The sequence below is a fragment of the Triturus cristatus genome, chromosome 8 (genome assembly GCF_964204655.1).
Source record: "Triturus cristatus chromosome 8, aTriCri1.1, whole genome shotgun sequence".
Taxonomy (NCBI): Eukaryota; Metazoa; Chordata; class Amphibia; order Caudata; family Salamandridae; genus Triturus; species Triturus cristatus.
Window position 1 is genome coordinate 1,419,489,535 of NC_140591.1, and position 27,128 is coordinate 1,419,516,662.

At 47.9% G+C, this 27,128-nt stretch overlaps 1 protein-coding gene across 1 annotated transcript in view; it reads right to left on the reverse strand.

The window, feature by feature from the left end:
- Nucleotides 1-1,551: 1,551 nt before the first annotated feature.
- Nucleotides 1,552-27,128, reverse strand: part of HIKESHI (heat shock protein nuclear import factor hikeshi) — a 150,622-nt gene continuing 125,045 nt past the window's right edge. Inside the window, exon 5 of the mRNA XM_085623152.1 lies at nucleotides 1,552-3,936. Within this exon, the coding sequence (XP_085479278.1) occupies nucleotides 3,882-3,936 (55 nt within the window). The 3' untranslated portion in view covers nucleotides 1,552-3,881. The remainder of the gene's footprint in view (nucleotides 3,937-27,128) is intronic.

Consider the following 27,128-nt stretch of genomic DNA (forward strand, 5'->3'; position numbering starts at 1 on the left):
GGAAGCCCCGCATCCGAAAGAATGGGAGTAGATCTGCTTGTCTGCTTGGACATCACCCGAAACGTCAGTGGACCTCAACTAGGCGTAGCGTCGCCGTGCTACCGACGTGGAAATCGTCCTGCCCAGTGAGTCGGTGTCCAGCTCACACCGGATGGTGAACTTCGCTGCATCTCTCCCTTTGGCAACAGCATGGGAGAGCATGGCCCAGGCCTCCTCCGGCCACTGTGGCAGCATCTGCGCAACGTTGTGCCGCACCGAGTGGAAGTAACGGCCCAATAGACATGCGGTGTTCACCGACCGCAGTCCCAAACTGGAGGAAGAAAACATCTTCTTCCCAAGGTGGTCCAGCTTCTTGGATTCCCTATCAGGTGGAGAATTAGGGAATGAGCCTTTGGACGTAGAGGCTTGGACTACCAAGCTCTCAGGGGTAGGATGAGAAGAGAGGAAAATGGGGCCGCCCAGGACGTCGGGCAATCATCCGGTCCACAGGAACCCCGGTGTTGGGGCTTGGCTCCGTGCACCAGGAGTCGATCGACTCAAAAAAGGTGTTGCCAAAAGTCACAAAAAGTGGAGTAAAAAAGTGACTCGAGGTACCGCTCTTTCCGGATCTGTGTGGGCTGGCGCGGAAAAAGAAAGAACTGACGTCAGCGCGTGAGGGGGGCGTCTAAGTAGATACCGTGACATCATTCCGGCGACCACGGTGCCAATGACGAACGCGGAGTCGACAGACGCCACCTATCGACGCACAGGAGTAGTGCTATGAAAACAATTCTCCAGATCCAGTCTGATGCCTGGGGGTAATTCTATGGTGAGGAATCAATACATATTTGTCTCTTTCAGATGGGCTGATTTAGAATCTGTGAGAGGGTACTGTGTTGCAATGGTGACACCCTCTCTGCCAAACTGAAGGTCTGACTACCTTATTTTCACTTGGGTAGATCTGAAGTATAACAGTGAGTAAAAACCATCCTCAAAACTCTAAATGAGGACCCAAGTCTACGTGGCTTTAAAACAAAAAAGAAAATACCCCAAAAATGCACTGAAACATTTATTTCTGGAAAGGGATGCTTCCCTTTATAGAAAATGTTTTAGGATCCAACACTCAGGCTGAGAGATATTAGAACATAAGAAAATGACTGAAAATCCGTGATGAAGAACCCCCAAACCAAGGTGGTGAGATGAATGGATTCTCAGACACCTATTGGCCACTTATTTTTGCACGGACAGTTCTGCTTCCTGGGGAGAAACTAAGTAGTACTGTGAAAGTTGCACCTTCATCAATTTTAACTCCTTACAAAAAACGTCTCATAACTCAATCTAGTTCTTCCCTAGCCTGTGGTGCTACCATACATAATCCAAGAATAATTACCAGAACGGCATTTTTGCGGTTTTGATCGGGATCTAAATGAGAAAAAGTGTACATTACCTAGTGAATTAGTGCGTACTGAGACTTTTTGCTTGTGCCTTAATCGCATTGTAAATCCCTTGGTAATGTGTTAATGAACAGTTTACTATGAGGAATTGTTGATAATGAACATGAGAACAACTCAATTTGAAGGGAAAACAGACTTTATTTTTCAAAGACAAAAAATATAAAATACAAAAAAACTGTGCAGAAATGGAAAAGCAACTAAAGGCTACAAATTCTATAAATTCCATAGTTTCAAAAGTTATAGGAAATTCACATATATTGTTTAAATTCCATGCCATTCACAAAATGCCGAAAACCAAAAATACACACTTAAAATTCTAGTGTAGTCTGTCAAATTACATCTTGCTGAAAATACACAGATGGTTTAAAACGAGAGAGAGAGTGAGTGAACTAAAGTGAAAAAATATACGGGAGTAGATAATTCCAGATAGGTTTTCCTTAAGCATTTTTTTTACTGTATCAATCATTGTGTACTCACTTTTACTACTTTATTCATTTGGATTATATTAGTCAAACCTCTGTCCATAGAGAAAAGACAAATCTTTCATCTGAAAATAAACATCTTGGTTGCCTACAGGAACATTCTCAATACTTGAAAAAATACAGCAACATCTTGTCAAAGGTGAAATAATATCATGACACATACTGTGAGATAACAATGAAATCACGCATCATAAAGAAACCGATAATACAGGGGTTCATTTTAGGTTCTGAGCACTGTGATTATGTTATACATGAGTAGCAGAGGGATATTAAATGCCTTAATAGCATTGTCTTATATGTTTCAATGACAGCTCAGCATGAACACGGTCCTTGGTCTCAACTCGTGGTCCAACAATGATTTTGCCTGAATTGTCTCAAATGGACAATTTGTGCAGATTGTTCTACGTTTGCTGGGGGTATGGGTAAGGTAAAGGAGTGCACCATTACCTTATTCATAAAAATGATTACTGATAATCTACCTGAATAAATATTCATTTCGGTTCATCAAGTGGCAAAAATTGCATTTTGCCATCATATAAATCATGAGCACTTTTGATAATCCTTCAAATGCCAAGTAGAAGCCGAAAAGGATGTGAAAACGGTGAACCGTGCTCATTTATTCCCTCTTAATCAGTTATGTTCCGATCTTAAACTTGCCCTGCTACACATCTGAAGGAAGTTATTGAAGATCTGCATTATTTTTGGAGAGTTGAGGATTCCTACAAGGTGCATTCAAATTAGTTTATTGATATATGTATAACAGCCTAAACATTTGATACATGTACATAAACACACACTTTTTTAACATAAGAGGTTATGCAGTACATGCTAGTCCATATAGAACTCTGGATTCATGAACCTCTTTGGTTTCAGTATTTGCATGTCATTAGTGGCCCTGGTTTCTAGGAATATCAACAAAAATAAAATGAGAATCACTTAAGAGAAGATACTAAAAAAATCCAGTTCATGGTGTCTAATTCGCCTACTGAATGCAATTGTTTTTCTTAGGTTTAAAAGAGAAATACTCTCAAAATGTTACCCGACTCTGAAGGTCGCTCAAAGAAACAGCTAAAAAAATTCTTAAGATTACGTACGGTTAGATCTTCTGACAATTATATCAATCTTTATATTTACAGGAGTGCCAGGTAGCAAGGGCTTTGATCACAGGCATGGCTTTGTCCTGTGTAAAGCGTACTACAGCACTCCAAGAGACGGATACCTTTTTTCACGTAAAATCATACTGCATGAAATATTCTACTGACAAACAAAAAGGGCTAGAAAGTTTCGGTTCCAAAGCCCTTCAAATAGCGTATTTTAGCCCACATCAACAGTTGTGTACAGATCGAATGTGCAGAGTCAAGCTTCAAGAGGCCACATTAACATATAATTATGAAACCTTGACAGTAACAATGATAAAACGAACTAAACAGAAGGTTTAACACCACCACTAACGTGGACCGCCTTGCTGCATGGTTTCCACTGAATCCAAAGGCAAAAAACAATGAAATTGTGAACAGAGTAACTAAGTGAAGGGTTGTCTATCTCTATCTCTGAAACAGGAAAAGCATACTTGTATGCTAAAGAAAATAAAATATATTTCATGCTAACAGGATATGTTCATGGCTCGAAGTCCAGGGGTATTCAGAACTAAACAGTTTAAAAAATCTGTTTAAATGTGTACGTCCCTCATTTCAGAATGGCATTTCGCAAATATCTGGAATTAAAACAATATAATTACAAAAAGGCATGGGGAAAACCTTAAAACAGGTTAAATGTGTTCGCCATTGTAAAAAAATGCCTTATTGGAAAAGACATATACTGTTATATACGTGTGATATTAAATACTTTTTTTTTATTACCTTATTGACTTCACTGAAATAATAATTCAAACTGGACTCGTTTCTCAGTAATTTTACCACACAAATGTCATTTTGAAAACCAAAGCATATAGCAGATCTCCTGGTGTTCATGTTTTCCAAAAGTGCGGGTTCTGCGTCATTCTTCTTTGAAAGTTTTCATACCTAGAAAACAACATGTTTATTATTGTTTTGCACTAAATAATACATGTATTACAGTCCTTGAATGTATGTGCGTTGCATGGTAGCAGATGTAAATAACTGTCTCTGTTAAGGACAAAATATTTTCACGCACTGTCACACATTCAATGCAGTTCTTATTAATTAGTAAAGCAATCAAACGCACAATCATAATTAACAGTGAAACGTTGCATTAAGAGGAGGACAATTTATGTGAACACGTGCAGCTTACAAGTATTTCACGGTAAAAATCCAATTCCGATGCAAGCCCATGGAATCAGACTAGCAAAGTAAAGATAAAAGCACAACAGAAAAAAAACTGTAGGTAATGGCATGTGCTCCCCAGAATCCAATATCAAAGTCAGAACTGAGGCGCTCGAATGCCACTGTTCCACCATGAAGTATGGAAACCACTCTAGCACGGCCAAGATTCCCTTTTCTAGTGCAACGTTGCTTCGGCAGTCGTGTGTTGTGAGGGGAGTTAGCAAGATTTTTTTTTTTTTTTTTTTTAAAAACCTTTATTCGTATAATTCAGATACACTGCTATTCAGCCGACAACCCGGAGGTTCGGCAGCTCCTCAATCGACACGTGCAGTCATCTACAGCTCTCATACAGGATAAAAACAAAGGTTCCAATTTTTAAAAAAGAAACACAACAAGCAAGGCAATATACATCATAAGTTCGCGTCAGCTCCCAGCGAGGGGGCGGCCCCATGTCCAACATCAGTTCAAGCTACCGATTGAGAGGAGGAGGGAGAAGCAGAGGCGCTAACATTCTAGCAGAGGTGCATCAGAAATACCCAAGTCGGACGCGAGGCTAGGGGGAAAGTTGCTCCTCTAGTGGTTCAGTGGCAGGAGGCAAACATATGTACCCCCTATACTGATTCCAACCTCCCCATACCTTATGCCATTTCTTGGGCCTCCCCCGCGCACTATACACCGTTTTCTCCCGGAACATGCACCAGTCCATGTTGTCCTTCCAAGCATCCAGGGTGGGAGGGCTAGGGGATCCCCACAATCTTGCAATATCTCGCTTAGCCACCATATTACCTAGGGTCACCCATTGAGTCTGTGCCGCGTCGTAGTCTGTAGGACCCCACACATTCAAGAGACAGCGCCGCGCCTCTGGAAGCAATACAATGCCCGTGACCTCCTGCATAACAACGTGAATCCGCTTCCATAGTTCCGCAATCACACCACACTCCCATATAATGTGCAGAACGGTGCCCACCATCCCGCAGCCCCTCTTACACAGCCCGTCCTCGGAAAAACCCATATGGACCAATCGGGGCCCAGTGACATAGACTCTGTGGAGTATCTTAAGCTGGACAAGCCGCAACCTGGCGGGGATTGCGACCTCCTTAGGAGAGGAGACCGCTTACTGCCAATCCTCATCGTCCAGCTCAAGGCCGTCTCTAGTCCACTGGTCCCGCACCCCCAGGAGGAGATCGGTCCGAACGTTCACAAGCTTTTTGTAAATTAGGGAGATTGTGCTCTCCGGCATATGGCCGTCCAGGATCCGGTCCTCCAATGGAGAGGACTCAGGCACCTTTTCCCCCTGAACGAGGACCGACTGCAGCGCATGGCGCACCTGTGCATACCGGAAGTATTCCGTGCCCTCAAGCGCATATTCCGACCGCAGCTCATCGAACGACTTAATCCGCCCCTTGGTCAGCATGTCCCCCACCCTGGAGATGCCAATCAGATCCCATTTGTCGAATCCCTTAGAGTGCCAGAGGTTTCCCAACATGTCCGAGTCATACAACGGAGTGGCGAGGGTGAGCCTATCCTTCCATCCCAGGGAGTTCGTGACTGTCTTCCACACGTGCACCGCCACCCCGGTCGGCCCTGTGAGGGACCCAGCCGGTGGCTTCGAATAAAGTGCTCTATAGTAGCCACCACCCCGCAGTAACCACCGGTCCATAGCAAAGCCGGGGCCAAGCGCCGGACCGTAGACTCCATGATTGATCGCGCTCAGTTGGGAGGCCCAAAAGTATCTCCGGATGTCGGGAAGCGCGATACCCCCGTCGTACCAAGGGAGGGTTAATTTTGCTATCGCTATACGCGGGCGGCCGTCCCACAGCAGCGAACGCTGCAGACTCTCAACCTCCCGAAAGTAGCTGGCCGGAACCAGCTCCTGGGTGTTCTGCAGGACATAGAGAAAACGGGGAAGAGACATCATTTTGAATAGCACCGCACGGCCAAGGAGGGAAAGCGGCAGCCGCCGCCAGCCCGCCACGTCCCGCCGCGGGCGCGCCAACGGAGGGAGCAGGTTCCTCTCATACCGCACCGTTGGGTCGGCAGAGATATAAATCCCAAGATACAGGAAACCCTCCCGTGCAATCTGGATCGAGCAGTTCCGCGGGGGAACCGGGACGTCCCCACACAGGGCATACAGGTATGACTTACCCCAATTAATGGTTAGCCCCGAGTTCCTCCCGAAAGAAGTCAATATGTCGCAAACAACTATAAGGGACTTCCGGGGTGAAGTAAGATAGAGCAGAATATCGTCGGCATAGAGGGAAATGCGGTCTTCGTGATCAGGGGACCATCGAATCCCCCTCACGTCTGGGTGCCATCGTATCCAGGCCGCCAGCGGCTCAAGGGCGAGAGCGAACAACAGTGGCGATAGAGGACAACCCTGCCTGGTACCCCTCCCCAGATCGAAGGGACGGGACGCCCTACCGTTAACTGCGACTTTGGCGAGAGGTCCTTCGTATAATAGCCTTACCCAGCCCACAAATCCGGGCCCGAAGCCGAATTTCGCAAGCGCAGCCCACAGGTATGCCCACTCCACCGTGTCAAATGCCATCGTTGCGTCGAGCGCAGCCACCATGGCCGGCTCCCGCATTGTCCCCACCCTTGCGATCACTCCATGGATGCGCCTAAGATTCAACGCGGTATTACGATGCGGGATGAAGCCAGATTGGTCAGGGTGGATCAGATCCCCGACCACCCTGACCAGCCGGTTTGCGAGGATTTTGGCAAGGATCTTCGGCTCAGCATTAAGGAGCGAGATCGGCCTGTATGAGCTGCACCGGTTCCTGGGCTTGCCATCTTTATGGATGACCACGATCGTTGCCAGGCGCTGGTCAAGTGGGAGGCAGCCCATCTCCCTCGCCTCCACAAACATAGCCCGCAAATGCGGAGCGATCTTGTCCGGTCGGAGTTTGTAAAGCTCAATTGGCAGGCCATTCGGACCCGAGGCCTTGCCCGGGCGCAAAGAGCGGATAGCCCCCGCAATCTCGTCGACTGTGATGTCACCATCAAGATCGTCTCTGTCTATGTCGGAGAGGCAAGGCAGGGCAAGATCGCGCAGGAGCTCACATGAATCCTCCACTGGCCTGTCAGACACGGAGGTATAGACCGTGTGGAAGTAATCCGCAAAGCACTGGACTATGCCGTCCGGCTCCGTGACCATGACGCCATCCTCCGTCACAAGGTCCGGCACAACACGATTGGCCCGCTCCTTTTTATCTAGCCACGCGATCAATTTCCCGGCCTTGTCCCCGACGTCGTACAGACGGCCCCGCTGTTCCCTACTCAGGGCTTTGGCCGCATCCGTCACGAGGGCCCTGTACTCCGATTGTTTAAGGCTCAACTTGTGCAGCGCCTCCGACGTGACCTCCCCTTCCAGAGCCAACTCTAGGTCCGCGATCTCCGCCTCAAGCTGGGCGACCTCCGCGTCTCTACGACGCTTGGCCGCTGTTATCAAGGAGAGGGCCTCACCCCTAATCACTGTTTTGAACGCTTCCCACAAGGACACCGCCGACGTGACCGAACCAAGGTTTTCTTGAAAGTAACGGTCGACCGCCTTCAATACCGCACTACGAGTCGCAGGGTCCCTGAAGTACCACGGGTTAATTGGGGCCACCCTACCACCCACTCCTCTGCCAACTTCCACACAGATCCACACCGGGGAATGGTCAGAAATACCTCGTGCCATGTGCCTGGCCTCAGAGACGAAGGAGGCGTGTGAAGCTAGGGTAAGAACATAATCAATTCTAGAGAGACTGCCATGCGCCCCTGAGTGGAAAGTATATTGTCTTTGTGTGGGATGCAACAGTCGCCAACAGTCAACCAGCCCAAGGGTATCTATAAAATCAGGAAGCCACTTCTGAGCCCCCCCCGAACTCCTCTGCGGGTGTCTGTCGAGCAGGCCAGAGCCAACCGCATTGAAGTCGCCACCCACCACCAACATTCCTTCTGGGAGATCCAACAATGTCCTCTCTAAGTCCGCTAGTGTAGAGGGCTGCAATGCAGGGGGGACATAGACCGACACCAGGACCAGGGTCCTGCCCTCCCACCGCCCCGCTACTGCCGCAAAGCGTCCCCTATCGTCAACGATAGTGGAGTCAACCTCGAATGGCAGAGAGGACCTGACAAGTATTCCCGCTCCTCTAGAACCCGAGGAAAACCCGGAATGTGCAACAAATTTATAGCCTTTACGATTGAGTGCATAGCACGTGTTACCAATCAAGTGCGTCTCTTGCAATAAGGCAATATCAGGGGTACATCGCTTCAGAAATTGCAGGACAATCCCACGCTTTATACGATCCCCCAAGCCATTTACATTCCAACTGAGTATTTTTAGGCCCCTACCCCCCATCCCAACATGTAAGGAGACCACCACCCCCCGCGTGGAACCAGACCCGAGTCACAGAAGCTTGCATCTTTACGCCTTGCATAACAAAAAACAACAACAACCCCAACAACAACCCCCATCCACCCCCCACCCTGCACCCCTGCGTAAGCTCTAAAGTGCCCCCCAACTTGCAGTGTGCCTGTCGCCCCTTAAAACTACTAATCTACGAAAAGAACCCCAGAGGAGGAAAAAGCTCCCATACTGCCCCCGCTACCCCCCGGATTATCAACCTCCCGGAGGAACCGGAGTCCTAGTACTTAAGTCCTGGCTCAGTGTTCGTCCCCACCACCGTCTGCGCCACCGGAGCGTTCCACGCCAGTCCGTCCTTGGGGCAATGTGTCCAGCCAGTCTCCGACCATGTCAGGTGACTCAAAAAAGAAAGTCCGCTCTTCGAACACCACCCGCAACCTGGCCGGGAAGAGCATGGCATATTTTAGTCCCATCTCACGTAGTCTTCTCTTGACCGCCAGGAAGCCTTGCCGTTGCTTCTGCACCATCTGGGTAAAGTCCGGATAGAAACTTACAGTAGTGTTCTGGAATGGCAGCGGGCCGGCCACCCGCGATGCTTGCAGAATGGCATCTCGGTCCCTGAAGTTAAAAATCCTGGCGACAATCGGCCTTGGAGGGGCCCCCACCTTGGGCCTCCCGCCCGGGACTCTGTGGGCCCGTTCGACAGCAAAGAACTTACTGAGGCCTTTGGGCGCCAGATGGTTCACCACCAGGTCCTCCACGAACAGGTCCACCGACTGCTCCTCCGAATTTTCCGGGACCCCAATGATACGCACGTTATTGCGCCTTGCACGGCCTTCGAACTCTTCCAACCGTCGGGCGAAGTGATCATTTGCCGTCCGCCGGGTACGGACTTCCTGCTGAAGGCCGGAGACGTCGCCCAGGAGGCCGGCAGTCTTGAGGTCCAAGGACTGAACCCGCTCATTAGTTTTCCCCAGGTCTGCCCGAACCAGATTGACGTCAATCGATATGGCATCCACTTTTTGTGCCAGGGTCTCAAATTGTTGCCCAATCGAGGACTTCATCCCTTCGATGGCCCCCATAATATCTTGCAGGGTCAGCTCCGTGGGGGGAGGTGTCGCGTCCTTCGAGGCGTCCAGTATCGGGCCCGATCCGCCCGGAGACCCCTTCTGGTGGGCATACCGGTCCATGTTGTTAGTCTGGGTGTAACTACCCCGCCTGGTACTCTTGGGCTTCTGTTTGTCGGCGTCCGATTTGGTCGACATCGCAATCTGCCTTGTAGACACTCTCCTTGCCCATACAGAGTAATCAACCATGCGACCAGTGGCTGGCACTACGCACGCCCCGTCCCGGGCGCTGTGGAGACTGGAAGGCGAAAGTGAAAGTGAAAGTGGAAACACCCTCCCTCCGCCGACCCGTCCCCAGCCCGGCCGCTGTTGTTCAATTAGTGCACGGGCACTGTGCCAACGCAAGGCCCGGGCACCATGCGGGGAGTAGGCCACAAACTTCCAGTCGGTACAACTTCGGTCTCCGGTGGACGATTTCGATCCGGACAGCGACTCTCGCCTCAGCAACCGCTCCCCTCCAATATTCCGGGCATCAAAAGCAGGATAATAGACAGGATAGCTGCCGGAGGGAGCGAGGGTCTCGGGAGCTCTAGGCTCACGCGGCCATCTTGATCACGCGCTAAGCTCCTCCCCCCGGAGTTAGCAAGATTTAAACTGGTAAAGAAGGACTGGGTGCACGGAATCGAAGGCATTTCTGAAACACTGGGGATCGGATTCATCCGAGCATCAAGACATTTCTTGCAAATCTAGTCCAGATGTCAGCAATCAGTAAGTGATGCTTGCAAACTCCACCTGAGCCATAAGTGTGCTTGAGTTGATGCTGGAAGTGGGGTATAATCAGTGACTCCACACCCGGCGCCCATCAGAAAAGTAATAAACAGAAAGAGAACACATAAAAAAAGTAAATAATGCAACATTTAGAGAGAGCGAGACTGTTGATAAAAACTTGCGTTAAAAAGCCTGCTGCCATTCCGTTCCCCAAAGTTAACTACATCTGAAGGGTATCTTGAATGCAGTTCTTCAAGGGTAACCATTTCCAGAATCTTCTGGCAGGGGGTGAGGTATGCTACTATAGACGTTGCTGATAGGGCCAAAGCACCACAATAGGTACGACTCCCAAGAGAGGAGGCCACTCTATCTGAAAGTGCATTAAGTATCATTTAAAGTTAACAAAATTGAACATAGTTCGAATGTGGCAATCCATCAGAGGAAAATAGCAGAAAATGAGAGAGGACGGTTCAGTACTGTTTACTGGTGTGAAATCCTTTATTTTATTTAAAATAATTCAATCCAAAATTATTTCTTTAATGTTTGGTCCTTTACAAAGATGCAAACATTATGGAATATTTCAGAATAGTTTGCAAGCATATCTATGGACATAATTACAAGCGGCCGGTAGGTGTAGGGCATGGCCCGTTACTGTGAGGCGAACACGCCTACCCCACAAGACTCTAGATGCAACTTAGTGATAGTTATATTTTCCACCCTACAAGGATGAAAGTTTGAGATAGCGCAGCCAGTATTAATATCCATAGCCTGCGTTTCTCTGGGCCGGTGATCAGGTAAATGAACTATTTTGCAGACTAGATCAGGGAGTACAAGATCGGGCGCACTCAATGGCAAAGGATCTCGAAATAGCCCAAAACCCTGCATGAGCAGATGTGTGGTGTTGCATACAATGTACGTTTGAGTATCTTCTGGGCTATTGGGATGTACATAAACCACTTAGGAGCAACAGGGCTTGCTATCACTGAATTTACACGGTCCTCTTGATACCACCTTAAGTCATCTCCGGACTTTTCAAATTGGGCTGTGTTCATTACCCCGGCCGCAAACATTGATTCATTTATATTTATTTGCACTAAGTACAAGCCAAAGGAGCTTAATTCGAGCCAGTAGTTTCCGGTGCTCAGCACCGGTACTTAATTGTCAACACTCCACTTAAGACAGTCTGCCACATGGTGGCGCTGCTCATCTAATTTAGAGATGAGCTGAACAACAGTTGTTTATGAATACAATATACATTAAAAATTGCTAATACCTGCCTCCCCAGCCATTCCTTTATCTTTGGGGAATCTGAAATAATCTGGACTGTCGCACTTGTAGGTGAGAGAGATGGTTAGTAGTTGTTTTGGCAGCGATGACAGGGGCAATCGGTGGCGCAAGCTGCAGTGGCCTCCTGGTCAGTGCCCACCATTTATTTGACAAATTATGCAGTTAAAAACTCACCAGATCCAGGCTACAAGAGTATAAAAAAAATCTAAATTTCACCTCCAAACATGCCTGAATTAGGCAATACTGATCAAATGAACAAAAGTTCGCTAAATGCACACACCTTCCTCAATTTATTGGAGGGTTAATCAATTGCAAGATTGGCGGTCAAAATACGTTCAGTATCCAAAACCTAATCTAAAAAAATGACAGAGCTGATTTCCTGTCAATCAGGGAAAGTGGAATGAAGAGAAGGTGGAGTAGCCATTGTTTACTACAACTCAATACAATGAGATTAAGTCCCAGGGCCCTCATTCAAATCGAATGAACACTCGCTAACATAATGCACAACTACCTAGTATGCCTCCAGGACATTTGCAAAATTATTACCCTCTAAGAAACTGCCTCTGCACCTTCCCGACTCATCCTTTTGACTTGACAGAGTGCCTCTTGATAATCTTCAATTATGCTTTAATTTTGGACAACTTGAACTTCTGGGTTAAAGACAAATCCAACAGAGAAGGAACGCTCAACGTGGGCTTCACCCACTGTCTGCACAATCTACTCACTCGCAAAACTGATTCAACGCTGAGCTCCACACATTAACATGTGCAGTTTGAGGGCTTCAGAGACACCAGACTGATTTACGGGAGAAGGCACAGCATTATGATGCACCCCTGCAGGTAAAAGAAAGCTTGTTCAAGGGACAATAAGTCCTATTTTCACACTAATATCAATGCAGCACATTGCTCAACAAGTGAACTGTTCCAGGTCTACAAAGAAAGTGCATTATCCTTAACCAACCTCATCCACCAGGACTAAAGTGTTGTAATTTTTCAACAACAAAATGGCCACGTGCATGCGTCGCGCCGTCTGACCCTCTCAAATCCCATAAACGCAGACCCAAATCTCTGCACATATCTTCTATTGAACACTTCGAAAAGATCCCATCTTTGTTAAGTAAGCACTTGCAAAGCCAATAGATCTCACCTAACTGAAAAGTATTGACTTTGCCAATGTCTTTTTGCCATGTAGTACAGCACCATGGCTGTTGTTGAGCATGGCTAAAAATTAGTGGCGTGGCAGAGTAGAAGGCTGTAGAGTGGCTTGGCGTGCCGTAGAGGGGTGTGGTGTAGAGCAGAGTGAAATGGTGTAGAGTCTAGTGGCATACATTAAAGTGGCATAGAATGGCATACAGCAGAATGGAAGAGACTGGAGTGCTGTAGAGTGGAATAGAGTGAGGTGGAAGAGAGAGGCATAGAGTAGAATGGCGAGAAGTGGCAAAAGTTGGCGTAGAATTGAATGGCACAGAGCAGAGTATCAGAGTGAAGGAGAGTGGTGTGGCGTAGAATGGTATTGTGTGGAGTGGAGGGGCGTAGAGTAGCATAGATTAGGTTGGTCCAGAGTGGAGTAGAGTGGCATAGAGTAAAGTGGGGTGGAGTGGAATAGGGTGGAGTGGAAGTGAGTGGCATTGTGTGGAGTGGAGTAGAGTGGCAGGGTATAGAGTGGAACGGAACAGAGTAGAGTGGAGTGTCAGAGTAGGGTGAAGTGTTGTGAAGTAGAGAGCAGTGGTATCGTGAGCCAAAGAGTGCCATGGTGTAGAGTAGTGTAGGGGCACAGAGTGGAGCTGCACAAAGTACCTTAGAGTGGCACTGTGTGGAGTAGAGCGGAGCAGAGCGGCGTAGAGTGTAGTAGAGTAAAGTGGAGTGGACTGGCGTAGAGTGGTTAAGAGTAAAGTGGAGTGGTGTAGAGTAGCACAGAGTAGCGTAGAGTACAGTGGTCTAGGGCTGAATGGAAAGGAGTAGAGTAGAATGACGTGCCGCAGAGTAAATTGGCAGAGTTGAGTGGTGTAGAGAGGCATTGTGTGGAGTAGAAGAGAATGGAGGGGCGTAGAGTGACATGGAGTGGAGTGCCATAGAGTGACACTGTGTGGTGTAGACTAGAGTTGAATGGCATTGCGTGGAGTGGTGTAGAGTGGCACAGAGAGCCATTGTGAGGAGTGGCACTGAGTATAGTGGCACATTGTGTGGAGTGGCATAGAGTATAGTGGCATGGCGTAAAGTGGAGTGGAGTACAGTAGGGTGGAGTGGCATAGAGTAGAGTAGTACCGTTGTGGGTGCAAGTAACTGAAGTGTCAATAGAGATGTCTGATAGGGTCAAAGCAAACAAAATAAGAAGCCGTATGCCTGTGGTAAAAGTCAGAAAGCGCAGTGCATGTTCACAGATAATACCAAAACGCTGATAAAATAAAATACTGTGCTGCAAAAAGATGAGGAAGAACAAAGATGAGGAAGAACACATACTTGGTCCAGGTTGCAGGGAGGAGCTCAGACAAGTAAGGAAGGAAAGCCTACTGAATTGTAAACAATAGTCTTGCAGCACAGCGCATGCACTGTGTAGGGGAAACTTAAAGAACAGCTCCCACCAAGATAACTGCAGTAGATGAAACATGACACCAACAACTGTAAAATAATAGTTGTGGGACTTCAGCCTCACCTAGATGAAGATATTTCTTTCAGGTAACATCTCAGAGTGAAACAATCCCTCTTTACCTTATTCTGAAGTCTTTAATCTTTGCATTAATGTCTTGTTAATGTGTAGTTGGATCACCATTTTGATTACAGGAATTCGCTACAACTGAGTCTATCCACAAAAATAATATGTTTTCTTCAGCAAATTTGAAAACTGGCGGCCTGTTTTAGCGCCTAAAGGCAACCTGTAATACACTTTCTCTCATTCTTTCCTACTGCTATTCTGATTTCAGTAATACATTTTAATTCATGTCTCCGAAGACATTCATACCTTCCAATTATATCATGTTAGAACTATACATTGTTAGTTACGTACATAAAGGAAAATGCTACTTACCAGTATGCATCTGTTTTTTTATTTTGAAGGTTTTATATAGCGCGAACATGACCCTTGCGGGTATCAGAGCGCATGTTCTTGGCATGTAGAGCTGCAGATCCGTACACTGTGCATTAGATCGCCATCTGGTGTTGGGCTCGGATGATTGCACCATGTTGTTGTCTTGGAAGAAGTCTTTTGTAGTCACGAGATAGGTGACTCCTCTCTTGGACGATAATGCGCCTGGGCATCGACTCCATCCTCAGATTGTTTTTCGCCATGATGGGGTCAGTAAGAAGTAGAAGAGATGTCCATGTGAATGTATCTTATTAAGATAATACTGGAACGGATACAGGTCCTGGGCAGGCGAACAGGCGTGTACGGATCTGCAGCTCTACATGCCAAGAACATGCGGAGCATGGGGCTCACGGCTCGATCCCCGGCGCCGGTGACAGGTTAGCCCAGCACCATGTGACTCTGGGCAGTAGCTCACTTAATCTTTCTGAGGGCCCCCAGCGCCTTGATACCCTTAGGGGTATTTGTTCGCGCTTTACAAATACTTGAATTAAGAACAGATGCATACTGGTAAGTAGCATTAGCCGTTCGAGGCATTTGAGCTGCAGATCGTACACTGTGCATAGATTGTACAGCAGTGTCTCCCCTAGCGGTGGTCACCTGTGTCTGCTGCAGTAGTTTGAATAAGTGTTTAAAGAACAGCTTGGCCTACAGAAGCTTGTTGCTTAGCCTGCACGTCAACACAATAGTGTTTGGTGAAGGTGTGTGGTGTAGACCATGTTGCTGCTTTAAATATGTCATCTAAGGGGATGTTCCCTAAGAATACCATGCAAGCCCCTAGTTTGTGTGTTGAAAGAGCTCTAGGGGGAATTGTTAATGTGCGTTTTGCCTTCTGGTAGCATATTTAAATGCATTTTACTATGCACCTGGCAATCCCAGCTTTGGAGATGGGGTTACCCTTATGAGGTGGGGAGAAGGCCACAAACAGTTGGTTTGTTTTTCGAAAGAGTTTAGTCCTGTCGATATAATAAAGTATTGCCCTTTTAACGTCTAGTGTGTGAAGGGCTCTCGCTGCTACTGAGTCAGGGTTTTGGAAAAATACCAGTAACTCAACTGATTGGTTAAGATGAAAAGCTGAGATGACTTTGGGAAGGAATTTGGGATTTGTTTTAAGAACCACTTTATTACGATGTATTTGTAAGAATGGTTCTTCTATGGTTAAAGCCTGGATCTCACTTACTCTTTTGAGAGGTAATTGCGACAAGGAAAGCTACTTTCCATGTGAGGAACTGAAGTTCACATTTATGTAGAGGTTCAAATGGGGGACTCATGAGCCTGGTAAGAACAATATTTAAATTCCACACCGGCGAGGGTGGTAATCTGGGAGGAATTATTCTTTTAAGGCCCTCCATAAAGGATTTAATTGCAGGCACTCTAAATAGTGACAAGTGTTGTCTATTTTGTAAACAAGCAGCAAGTGCTGCTAGATGTAATCTGATGGATGAATATGCCAAATTACATTTTTGCAAGTGTAGCAAATAGCAAATGATGTCCTGGATGGAAGCATCCAGCAGATCAATATGACTGTTGTTGCAGTAGATGACAAATCTTTTCCATTAAGCTGCATAGCACGCTCTAGTAGTAGGACGTCTGGCTTCTTTAATGATATTTGTTGGACTTGGCCCTTTTGGCAGGTTCACCCCGAAACTTTTTGCGTTCTCCTAGCCCTTTTCTGTAACCTGGTGTTGGTGATTTTAGAACTTTAGCACTGGGGTCCAGTGTAAAGTGCGTGTGCTCTCTATGTATGTGTGGTGAGGTGGGCCTGCCCTCCCGGAGGAATGCATGGGGGATATGTGTGTCCCTGGTAGTTCCTGGTATGAGAGGAGTGCAGGGTCGAGTTTGGTATGTGCGAACTCGTGAAAATAAATGCTGCGCAATGGTGTGCGCAGATTTATGGTGACTGATGGAGAAGTGCCACTTCTAGAAGTTGGCATGTCTGTGTACTGTGTGTCTGCCTGCCTGATGTGGAGTGCATGTCTGGCTTGTGATTGACAGGAGCTGAGAGGGCTGGGTAATTCCAGGAGCCAGGGTGAGTCTGCCCGGTGGTGAATGGAGAGATCTGCATGTAGATGGGAGGGAGGAGTTGCACCTGGGACTGGAATAGGGCTGTGCCTTCCCTCCACAATGCTGGCTCCGCCCCCTGTGGTGCGTCTGAGCACCTAGCCCCCACCTGACAAAGGAGAGAGGAGCTGAGCACAACAAAGTGCTCCAAAGCTCCCCCAAACCAGTTGCATCTGGTTTTCCCCCCAGCCCTGTGCAGCCACAAAGGGAAAATGTTGTATAAATATAGGGGCTGTGTCCCCATAAAATTGTTCAGTTCTTGGTTGCTGTTCCTGCTAGGGCGTGCTGCTGCTGGGGCCCAGGGGAGGGCTTGCCTCCCTGGGCCCTGCCTTGCCCCTTGATCCCTGGGGGAACTCTTGCTGGACTTGCTCTTTTCTCGTGGGCGTTGTGTTGGATTCTCCTATTATCCCCAATGAGGTGGAGCACAGGGGCTCCGCAGCGCTGGGCTGCTCGACTTGAAGGGGGGAATCCCGGCGTGAGGGATTCCCCGTGATGCAGGCATTGTTGCGGGTGCCCACCCTGAGTTTGGATTTCTGAATTGCCTGTTTTAAGGAGAGCTCTCCTGCTACTTATTTCAGCTGCGGGTGCCCACCCCGCATCTGTGCCAGAGAGAAGCTCACCGCCACGGCCTGGAGTAAGTCAGGCAACGTTTTGCCTGACGGCGGGCGGGACTTCCGGTTTCTCGAGGGAACTCCCACGCACGCCGCCGGTACAGGAGAAGTGAGGGGAGACTCCAGGTGGGAGCCCACCCAGCGCTGGACTGTGCCCGGGTGAGGAGAGGAGAAGCAAGGAGTATTGCAGCTGGTCGGCGGGGCTCCCATGAGCTGAGGGAGCCCCGCGGTGTCCGGAGAAGTCCCGGGGCCCGGGTGAAGTAGAGATGCACCGCGAGATACTACCCACTGCAATGCACAGTGAGAGAGAGTCCCTGAGGAGCGGGGGCTCTCCAGTGCATGCCACGAGAGGAGACCCGGAGCCGCACAAGTGATCCCCGGTGAGTGCTCAGGTGGTGAGCGGCCCCAGCTGGCAGTGGGCCGCTCCAGCGTTGCGGGAGCAGTTTCCTGGGTGGGGACATGTTGTGTCTCAAGAGCCGAGCAGCGCAGAGTGCCACGCGGCGTCTGGTTGGTGGAGCTGGTGGAGAGGGGGGTCCATATCGAGGCACGCTATCGGTGCCTGGCCCCATTATTGTTTCCCCTGCGTAGCCCCGCCAGAGAGCGGGCCGCTCCCCCATCGTTTGGCATTGTTTGTTTAGAGCCCTGTGCGGCTACAGCATGGTGGGCATGTTAATTTTCACCAGGTCGCCCCCCCACGGGCATAATTGTTCTTAGAGCCTAGGTGGCTCCAATGAAGGGGGCATATTTGTTTTAAGGGCCAGAGGATCCCGTGGTTGCCTCAGTTGTGGCCTTGACTGTTTTAGAGCCCCGGGTGGCTCCAACGTTGGCACACTGAATTAAAGGGCACAGTGGTGCCAGGCCTCATTGGATATTTACAGCTGCCCAGCAGGTAGTGGGCAGCTGCACCATTTAGGCGCACAGTCCTTTGGGGGACATGGATTGTAAGCTAGGAGTGAGACGCACTCCCTCGCCCTCATCCCTTCACAGCTGCGCAGCACTTAGTGCCAGCTGCACCGTTTAGGTTTGCGCAGTGGCGCACTTGGATTCTGCTGCTAGGCAGCGCACCCTGACTTTGGGGACACAGGGCATTTGAGCCCCCTTTTCTGAGATGGCCAGTTGACCAGGAGGACTGGGAGGTAAATAGGGCGCCAGGCCCTAATGTGATTTTGGTGCTAGGAAATGTAATTCATGTAGTATGTTTTACGCATCCTGTGTTATACCTCTAAATGTGGTCTTTTATGATTATGTGGTTGTTTTGCATATCATGGTTTATGCTAGTGAGATTATGTCTCTCTGTGTGATTTATGCCCCTAATGTGAGTTGCGCTTTGGAGGTTAGGGTCTAATGTGTTCAGACTCGTGAGAGGATTGCATAATTTGTTTATGCTGGTGAGGTTGGCGCAGAATGTAATTCGCGCCTGATGTGGTACTGTGCATAATGTAGTTTATGTTACAGGCTGATGCTAAGTATAGTGATTAACAGTGGTTACTGGTTGTACGTTTATGATCGGTCTTACTTTTACTAAGTTACTTTGTGATGGTTCTGACAGTGGTCCATGCGGCTCTGTCATGTGTACATAATCCCTTGTAAATATTGCGCAGTGCCAGTTGGCACAGTGTATATTGTGTGATTACTATTCTAATGTGTTATGAGAATACAAAGGCTATTTTTGATATAAACTTGTGTGGAGTTCCTTTTGTAGTTTGCCTGGGATGTTGTTGCTGTGTGCGTGCGCAAATGCTTTACACATTGCCTCCGGGATAAGCCTGACTGCTCGTGCCAAGCTACTGAGGGGGTGAGCAGGGGTTATCTTTGGTGTGTAACTCCTAAGCCCTGACTAGAGTGGTGGTTTCTGCCTGGCTTTGGCGCAAGCCTTAGCCAACCAGAAATCCCATTTCTAACAATATTCATACAGTCCGGCGGAAGGTTAAGGTAACCGAACTCTAGGACTTCAGGAGCCAGATTGCTAGATTCAGCTGACCTGGGTCGGGGTGTCTTATCTCTCCACGGATCTGCGTTAGTAATGTTGGGGAGAGGCGTAGTTTTTGGTGTGGAACTACTGAGAGTTCCAGTAGTGTTGTGAACCACGGTTGGCGTGCCCATGTGGGAGCCACCAGGATCATCTTGAGAGACTGTTGTCTGAGCTTGCATACCACTAGGGGAATTAGTGGGAGCGGTGGAAAAGCGTACGCAAATCTGCCTGACCAATTCATCCACATCGCATTGCCTTTGGACAACGGGTGTGGAAACCTGGCGGCGAAGGTTGGGCATTTTGCGTTTGCGTGTGTGGTGAAGAGATCTATTTCTGGTTGGCCCCACATTTGAAAAAATGGTTGAAAAACTTGGGAATGGAGTTCCCATACGTGTATCTGCTGTGTCTGCCGACTTAGCAGATCCGCAATCTGATTGTGAACTCCTGGAAGTTGTTCTGCAAGCAGGAATATGTTTTGTGGAATGGCCCATCTCCAAATGCTTTGTGCGAGCTGGGACAGCTGCAAAGAATGCGTGCCCCCCTGTTTTTGTATGTAATACATGGCTGTCATGTTGTCCGTCCGGATTAGGACAGTCTTGTGCTGTACTTGAATGATTTTAGTGCTAGGAATACTGCCAGTAATTCCAGGTGATTGATATGGAGCACTTTTTGTTGAGTGGTCCATTTGCCTTGAATTGTATGTTTTAGGAGATGGGCTTCCCAACCGGAGAGTGATGCGTCTGCTGTTAGCACTATCTGTTGAACCGGCTCTAGGAACGGCCGCCGTTTGGACAGGTTTTGTGTGTTCCACCACTGCAGAGAGCGATGTATGCGGCTGTCCACCAACACCAGATCTGCAAGTTGTCCTTGGGTCTGGTTCCACTGACGTGCTAGGCATTCCTGTAAGGGGCGTATTTGAAGTCTTGCATGAGGTACGATAAAGATGCAAGAGGCCATCATTCCTATGAGCTGCATGAATACCCTTGCTGGGAGGAAGTGCTGTTGTTGAAATTTTGTGATTAGGGTTTGCATACTGGCTATCCTGGCTGGAGTGGGATATGCCAGAGCTCTGGAGGTGTCTATTGTGGCCCCTAGATACTGATGTATGTGGGAGGGCTGAAGCTGTGACTTGGTGTAGTTTACTGTGAATCCCAAGTTGTGTAGTAGCTGGATGGTTTGATGAGTGTGATGAACACACTGTTTGTGTGACCTGGCTTTTATCAGCCAGTCATTGAGGTATGGGAAGACATGGATTTGTTGTCTTCTCAAGTGGGCTGCTACTACCGCTAGACACTTTGTGAACACCCTGGGCGCGGTGGTCACCCCGAATGGAAGGACTTTGAACTGGTAGTGTTGTCCGTCCACCATGAATCTTAGGTATTTTTTGTGGCGGGGTGCATGGGAATATGAAAGTAGGCGTCCTTGAGATCTAGTGTAGCAAGGAAGTCGCCTTGTTGAAGTAGTGGAAGGACCTGTTGAAGAGTGATCATGTTGAAATGATCTGACTGTATGTATAGACTGAGAGGTCTGAGGTCGAGTATTGGCCTGAGAGTGCAGTCCTTTTTGGGGATTAGGAAATACAGCGAGTAAACCCCTGTTCCTTGATGCTGTAAGGGAACTGGTTCTATTGCCTACTTTTGAAGCAGTGAGATAACTTCCTACTTTAAGAGCGTGAGATGTTCTGTGGACATTGGATGCTGTTTGGGTGGTATAGTGGGTTGGGTTGCTGTAAGTTCCAGGCAGTAACCATTCTGGATAATCTGTCTTACCCACTTGTCTGTCGTGATGAAGTTCCAGACAGGCAGGAACTGCGAAAGCCTTCCCCTGACTGGAGTGGAATGGTCTGGGGGGAGTTGAGGGAAGTCGCTGTTTATTAGCGGGGAGGTGCGAGTGAGGTTACCTCGGCCTCTCCCTTTGTTGTTATTTCCCCTGTATCCTCCTCTAAAATGTCCTCTGTTGGGGGATGTCTGTGTTGTGTTTTTAAAAGAAGAGGAGGCAGTGTCTGTTCCCATGTTTTTGGATGCTCCTTTATAAAAGGAGAGACGAAAGGAACCACGTGTAGATGGAGACTGTGAGGCTCCCATGGATTTAGCTGTCTCCGTGTCCTTTTTCATTTTCTTCAGAGTGGCGTCTACAGCCTCTCCAAAAAGCTGTTCCTGATTGAACGGCTGGTTGAGGATGGTGGTTTGTACCTCCTGTTTAAAACCTGAAATGCGTAGACAGGCATGTCGTCTGAGTAGCACACTAGTATTAATGGCCCTAGAGGCTGTGTCGGCTGCATTAAGGGCACACTTGATTGAGGTGATAATAAATTTGCCTTCCTGAATTAAGTCATTTGCCTGAGTCTTGTACTGATCAGGTAAATGTTGCAATAGGGTTTCTAATCAGCCATAGTGAGCCCTATCTTACCTAGCAAGTAATGCTTGGGTGTTAGCTATGCGCCAATGATTGGCTGCCTGGGCAGCAACCCTCTTGCCAAAGTCATCTAGTAACTTACGATTCCTTATCCGGAGGTGGTGCGTCACCGGAGGTTTGGGAGCTGGCACGTTTTCAAGCGCTAGACACTACTAGTGAGTCTAGGGGTAGCTGCCCTTTGATGTAGGCAGGATCATCGGGGTCAGGTTTGTATTTCTTATCAATCCTAGGATTGAGAATTCTAGCTCTCACTGGGTCTTTGAATATATCTGGGGCATGTTTAATGACCCCCTTGACCATTGGCAGTATTTGGACAGATTTCTGCGACTGTTCAAAAGTGTCTAGGAGGAAATCCTCATCTGCAGGGTCTGAATACATGTGAACGCCATGGTAAATAGCAGCTCTATTAACAAGCTGCCCAAATCCAATATTGTCATCCGGGGGAGATGGTTTTGTTGGATATGGCTGGGAATCTGGGAGGTCTGTGGGATCTATTGGGTTATCATAATCGTCCCAATCATCCTGTGGTGTGTCCGTATCATTGTCAGGGTCAGTGAAAGGGTCATTGTTGCCTCCCCCTACATCATCATCATCATCACCCTGTGGTGGTGGTGTATGTGGTGGAAGTGTTATAGGCTGTGGAGGTGAGAGAGGTATAGGAGGAAGAACAGGAGTAGGAAGAACAGGAGAAGAGGGTCTTATAGGTGAAGTGGCAGTCTTTTTTCTTCAGAGGCACTGCAGGAGTGTCTGTTGTGTCCAGCTTCCTCTTCTTGTGTGGCACAGCAGCCACACGTCCTGATTTGGGGTCAATTTGGAGTTTTTTCTGTTTGGTATCAACAGGATCCGGTCAAAAAAGTTCTTCCTCCTCGATCACCGTTTTTGGCGCCGACTTTTTTGGGTCCGAACGGGGTTGGGATTTGTGCTCCGAGGCCTTAGGAGGTGTTTTAGAGTCCTTTGGCTTGGCTATGTAGACTGAAATCTTTCTCGGTTCCGAAGGGTTTGGTTTTGGATCCGAAGGTTTTTCTTTCAGCGTCAAAGTGGTCGGAGCCGATTTCTTTTTGGGAGAATCTTGCTCTCCCAGCTTCGGTGCCGAAGGAGCTTTCGTTATGGGAATATGCGGTTTGCTCGCTCCAAAGCTACCGGAAAGCTTGTCCTTTTTCTTCGGAGCCCGAGGGCGGGGATTCTGAAGTATGTCTTTGGTCGCGACTGGGGCCAGCAGGCGAAGTCTTGACCAGGGCATTCTTTTTTCGGGTAGAGTGGGGGTGGGGGTAATTGTACTCACTCATTGACCAGGAGTGATGTGGTCGTCTGAGTCGTGGTCGTCTGAGTCTGAGTCGTCTGCTTCGGACACGATTTTCAGGTCTTCGGAATCTTCCTCTGGGACATCTGGGCCTTCGTCGAAGATGTCCGCTGGTGCCGTAGCTGCTTTCAGCGCCATTATGTGTCGTCGAGCCCAGCAATCACGGATGGTCTTTTTCGGTTGAAAAGAGGCACAGGCCTGGCAATTGTTCTCATCGTTTTCTGGCGAGAGACACAGGTTACAGAACTTGTGATGGTCACTGTGTGGGAATTTCGCTCCACACTGGGGGCTTTTTTGAATGGAGTCCTTTCCATGAGCTGTAGGTCCGAAAGGCGTCGATAGGCCCAGCGGCCCGCGTCGATGACCGGAATAGAGTAGTTGAGATGCGCGTCGAATATCACACGATCGAAAACAATACCGGAGAGTTCTAGAGAGTTTGCGCGTCGAGAAAGTTTGAAAAACAAAGTTCTCGAGCCGGAGCGCAAAAGTTACATCCGAACCCAATGGCGGAAAAAACAATCTGAGGATGGAGTCGATGCCCATGCGCACTATCGCCCAAGGGAGGAGTCACCTATCTTGTGACTACAAAAGACTTCTTCCAAGACATCAACAAGGTGCAAGCATCCGAGTCCAACACCAGATGGCGATCTAATGCACAGTGTACGATCTGCAGCTCCTATGCCTCCAACCAAATGAAACTCTTGGATGACCCATCATTAGAGTCGCTAGTGCGAGACACTATTGTTTACAAAAAGGGCTTCAAGCGTCTTTCGTACCATTTGTTGGCTTCATTATCACTGATTTGGTACATCCTAATAGGCCTGCGCAGGCCAAGTGTCACTTTGTTCCTTTCTGTGACGCATGGACCAAGCACAGATTGATTAAACTTAATTGGTGTCCATCTGCTGCTCGTTCTGAGTGAGGTACTATTGTTTTGCCCCGTGTCGTAGCTTACCCTACCACCCACCCACCACTTCTCTGTGTTGTTGTCCCCGTAATGTAAATAAACAAATCATCGAATTCCAAGACCTTCACAGTGAATCAGAACACCAAAAAAATTCAAAAGGACCTCTAGAATTATTACAGCAAGTACATCACATATCCCCATCCAGGGCAACTACTAAACTATTATACTACAAACAACCCTTAGTATCATCAAACATTACCAGGACAGGTCAAGTAAACATTTATCATGTTTTCGGATACTTCGACTGATTTACGGGAGTAGAGAACCAGTCCAGGTGGAGTAAATCACAACCCCCCCCCCCACATCACCCCCAAAACAAAATATTTTACTGAGAGACCCCCAAGAAGGGTTGGGGGAAAATCAGTGAGCAATTTAAAATCAGTGGAAACCCAAACACAAGCAAGTTTACAGATGGTGACCACTAGAGAGAATCCTATTTACAATTTTTCCAAACATCAGTGTCACAAGCAAGAGGATGCAGACTCAGGCTGTTGGCTCTTCTATCCAGAGACCCTGCTAGGTGACTGTCCCACGGCAGTCTGCCCAAGACCACAGTCTCCATGCTTCCAGGAAAAGGAGATGAGATCCTAATCCGCCCATGCTCGTTTAAATACCACATCTCAGTTGTGTTTTCCATCAAGATTGGAGTAGACTGACCCACAAGGAAGGCCTTGTGCACCAGCCGAATTACCTGCAGTTCCAACAGGTTGATATGAACGCCTGTTCCTCTGGAGACCAGAGGCCCCTGATCTCCAGGTCCTCCAGATGAGCTCTCCATCCTAGAGTAGAGGGATCCTTCACTGCCATAGTCTAGGTCAGAGGTGAACATAAGGCCATACTGAGAGTTAGGTTTGCCTGATTCGCCCACCAAGTCACTTCTGCCACAGCACTGATGGAGATCACAATGGAGTCCAAGAGGTCTCGCCCGTACTATAGCCACTGCCTGCAGAGCCACCATTGCAGGGCACGCATGTTCTAACATGCATGTTTTACTAGGAGAATGCAGGAAGCTCGCAAACCTAGGAATCATGTCTTAGTGGAAAGATGGAACCCTTTCTTGGATGCCTCCGATTCTCTGTGGAGGAGGAAAGGTACGGAGTAGGGTGGTTTCTAGTACTGACCCTATGGAACTGGAGTCATTGGGAGGGCCACTGGTACAAATACAAAACATTATTGTGCTCAGCCAAAATAGGCCATAACAATAAAAACACACCCTTTACATTTGAAATACACAGTATGTTTTAAAGTTTCAAAAGATAAAAATACAAATGCTCATTAGAAATCCTCAATTTGATAAAGTACAAAATCAAATCAAAAAGTCAAACAAAGAAATATTAAAAGGTGTCAAACGGGATAAAAAGAATTTGATTAAGTTTACAGCATTTTGGTGCCACTAAAGTGCAATGAGTACGTCAGAAGGCAATAAAAGATACCAGGGTTGCTATATTTTTGTAATCGGGAAAATTTACAGCTTATTAGAGCTCATGTTGGCACCTTAGACAATCAGAAGAGTTAACATCTACAGCAATAAGAAAGTTTTCTCAATTGCAATATTCCTTTACAACCATGTAATGTACACTATTACAACATAGATCTAGTAGGAGGATAGTTTAAATCAAGGCTATTATATAAACTATGTCTGTTAAGATTTGGGCTTGTTGATAAAAAAGCCCAGACTGCAAGGAAGCGGTTGCCTGCAGACAGTTTGACACCACCTCTGGAGAGCTGGCTTTGAGGAGCCAGTCGTCCAGGTATGGGAAAATGGGGATGCCAGACCCTTCTAGATGGGCCAAAACCACTGCCATCACCTTCATGAAGACTCGAGGTGCAGAAGTCAAGTCAAAGAGTAGTAACGCGAACTGGTAGAGTGTAGAACCCACCATAAACTGCAAGTACTTTCAATATGACCAGAGGATAGGGATGTGGAAATACGCATCCTGTAGGTCGAGGGACACCACCCTTCCTTTATGCTCCAACACCAGTTGCATTTGAGCTAGGGCCAGCATTTTTAATTTTTCTTTTTTGAGAAGGAAGTTCAGGCTCCTGGGATCCAGAATTGGGCACATTCCACCGTCCTTCTTAGGCACAGGAAGTAACATGCATAACAACTCTGGCCACATTCCCCGTTTGGCACTAACTCTACAGTTCCTTTGATAAGGAGAACTACCACTTCCTGCAGCAGAATAGCCAAATGGTTGGGAGGCAGAGAGGAGTGGGGGAAGAGAATGGGGGGCAGAAGCTGAAAGAAGAGGAGGAGGAGGATCTAGCCCTTTTCCTCAACTGGAAGGACCCAGTGTTCCGAAGTAATGGCCTTACAGGCCAGAAGAAAACGGGACACCCTCCCTCCCAGTGGCTCCATGTGGGCTTGGGGAAGCAAACAAGATCTGCTTTCCTTGTGCGGGGGGAGGAAGAAGAAAAGGAGGAGGGTGGTTGCAAGGCAGATCTACGACCTTTAGCTCTAGCACGGCCTCCGTATTGCTGGATGAGCTGATTCTGTTGCTGCAGAGGGTGAAAAGAGGTGTCTTGTATAAAGCTGTGAAAGTGGCAAAAGATCAGAAAGTTTTGGTTGGCTTAAATCGCTCCACTGCAGAGCCAATCTCCCGTACAAGGCCAACCCACCACAGGCTGACTCTCGCAGGAGTCCGCATGATCCCCTGTACTCCTGAGGGAGTTCCACTGAAATAGGTGTGTAATGCGAGATTGCGACAACCTAAATTGTTTTTTCAAAATTTGGCCCAGGGTGGGTCCGCTGGGGACCCCTGCCCCAAACCACCTCAAGGTCCAGGGAGTCAGGGTACCAGTGTCCTGTACTTGCATGTGCTACATTTCTGCTCATGTTGCCGCTAGTCAATCACAGCGCAAGCTCCAGCGGGCCTCGGAGTGAGACAGATGCTGGTAAAAACAGCCACTTGGCCAATTAAATCACTTAATTATAGCAAGTTGCTTGCCTGCTGGACTCTCACGAGTACCGAAAAACGAACTGCCCAGATATCTATACATTTTGAACTTTAATTCCTACAAAAACCGCTGAATGGA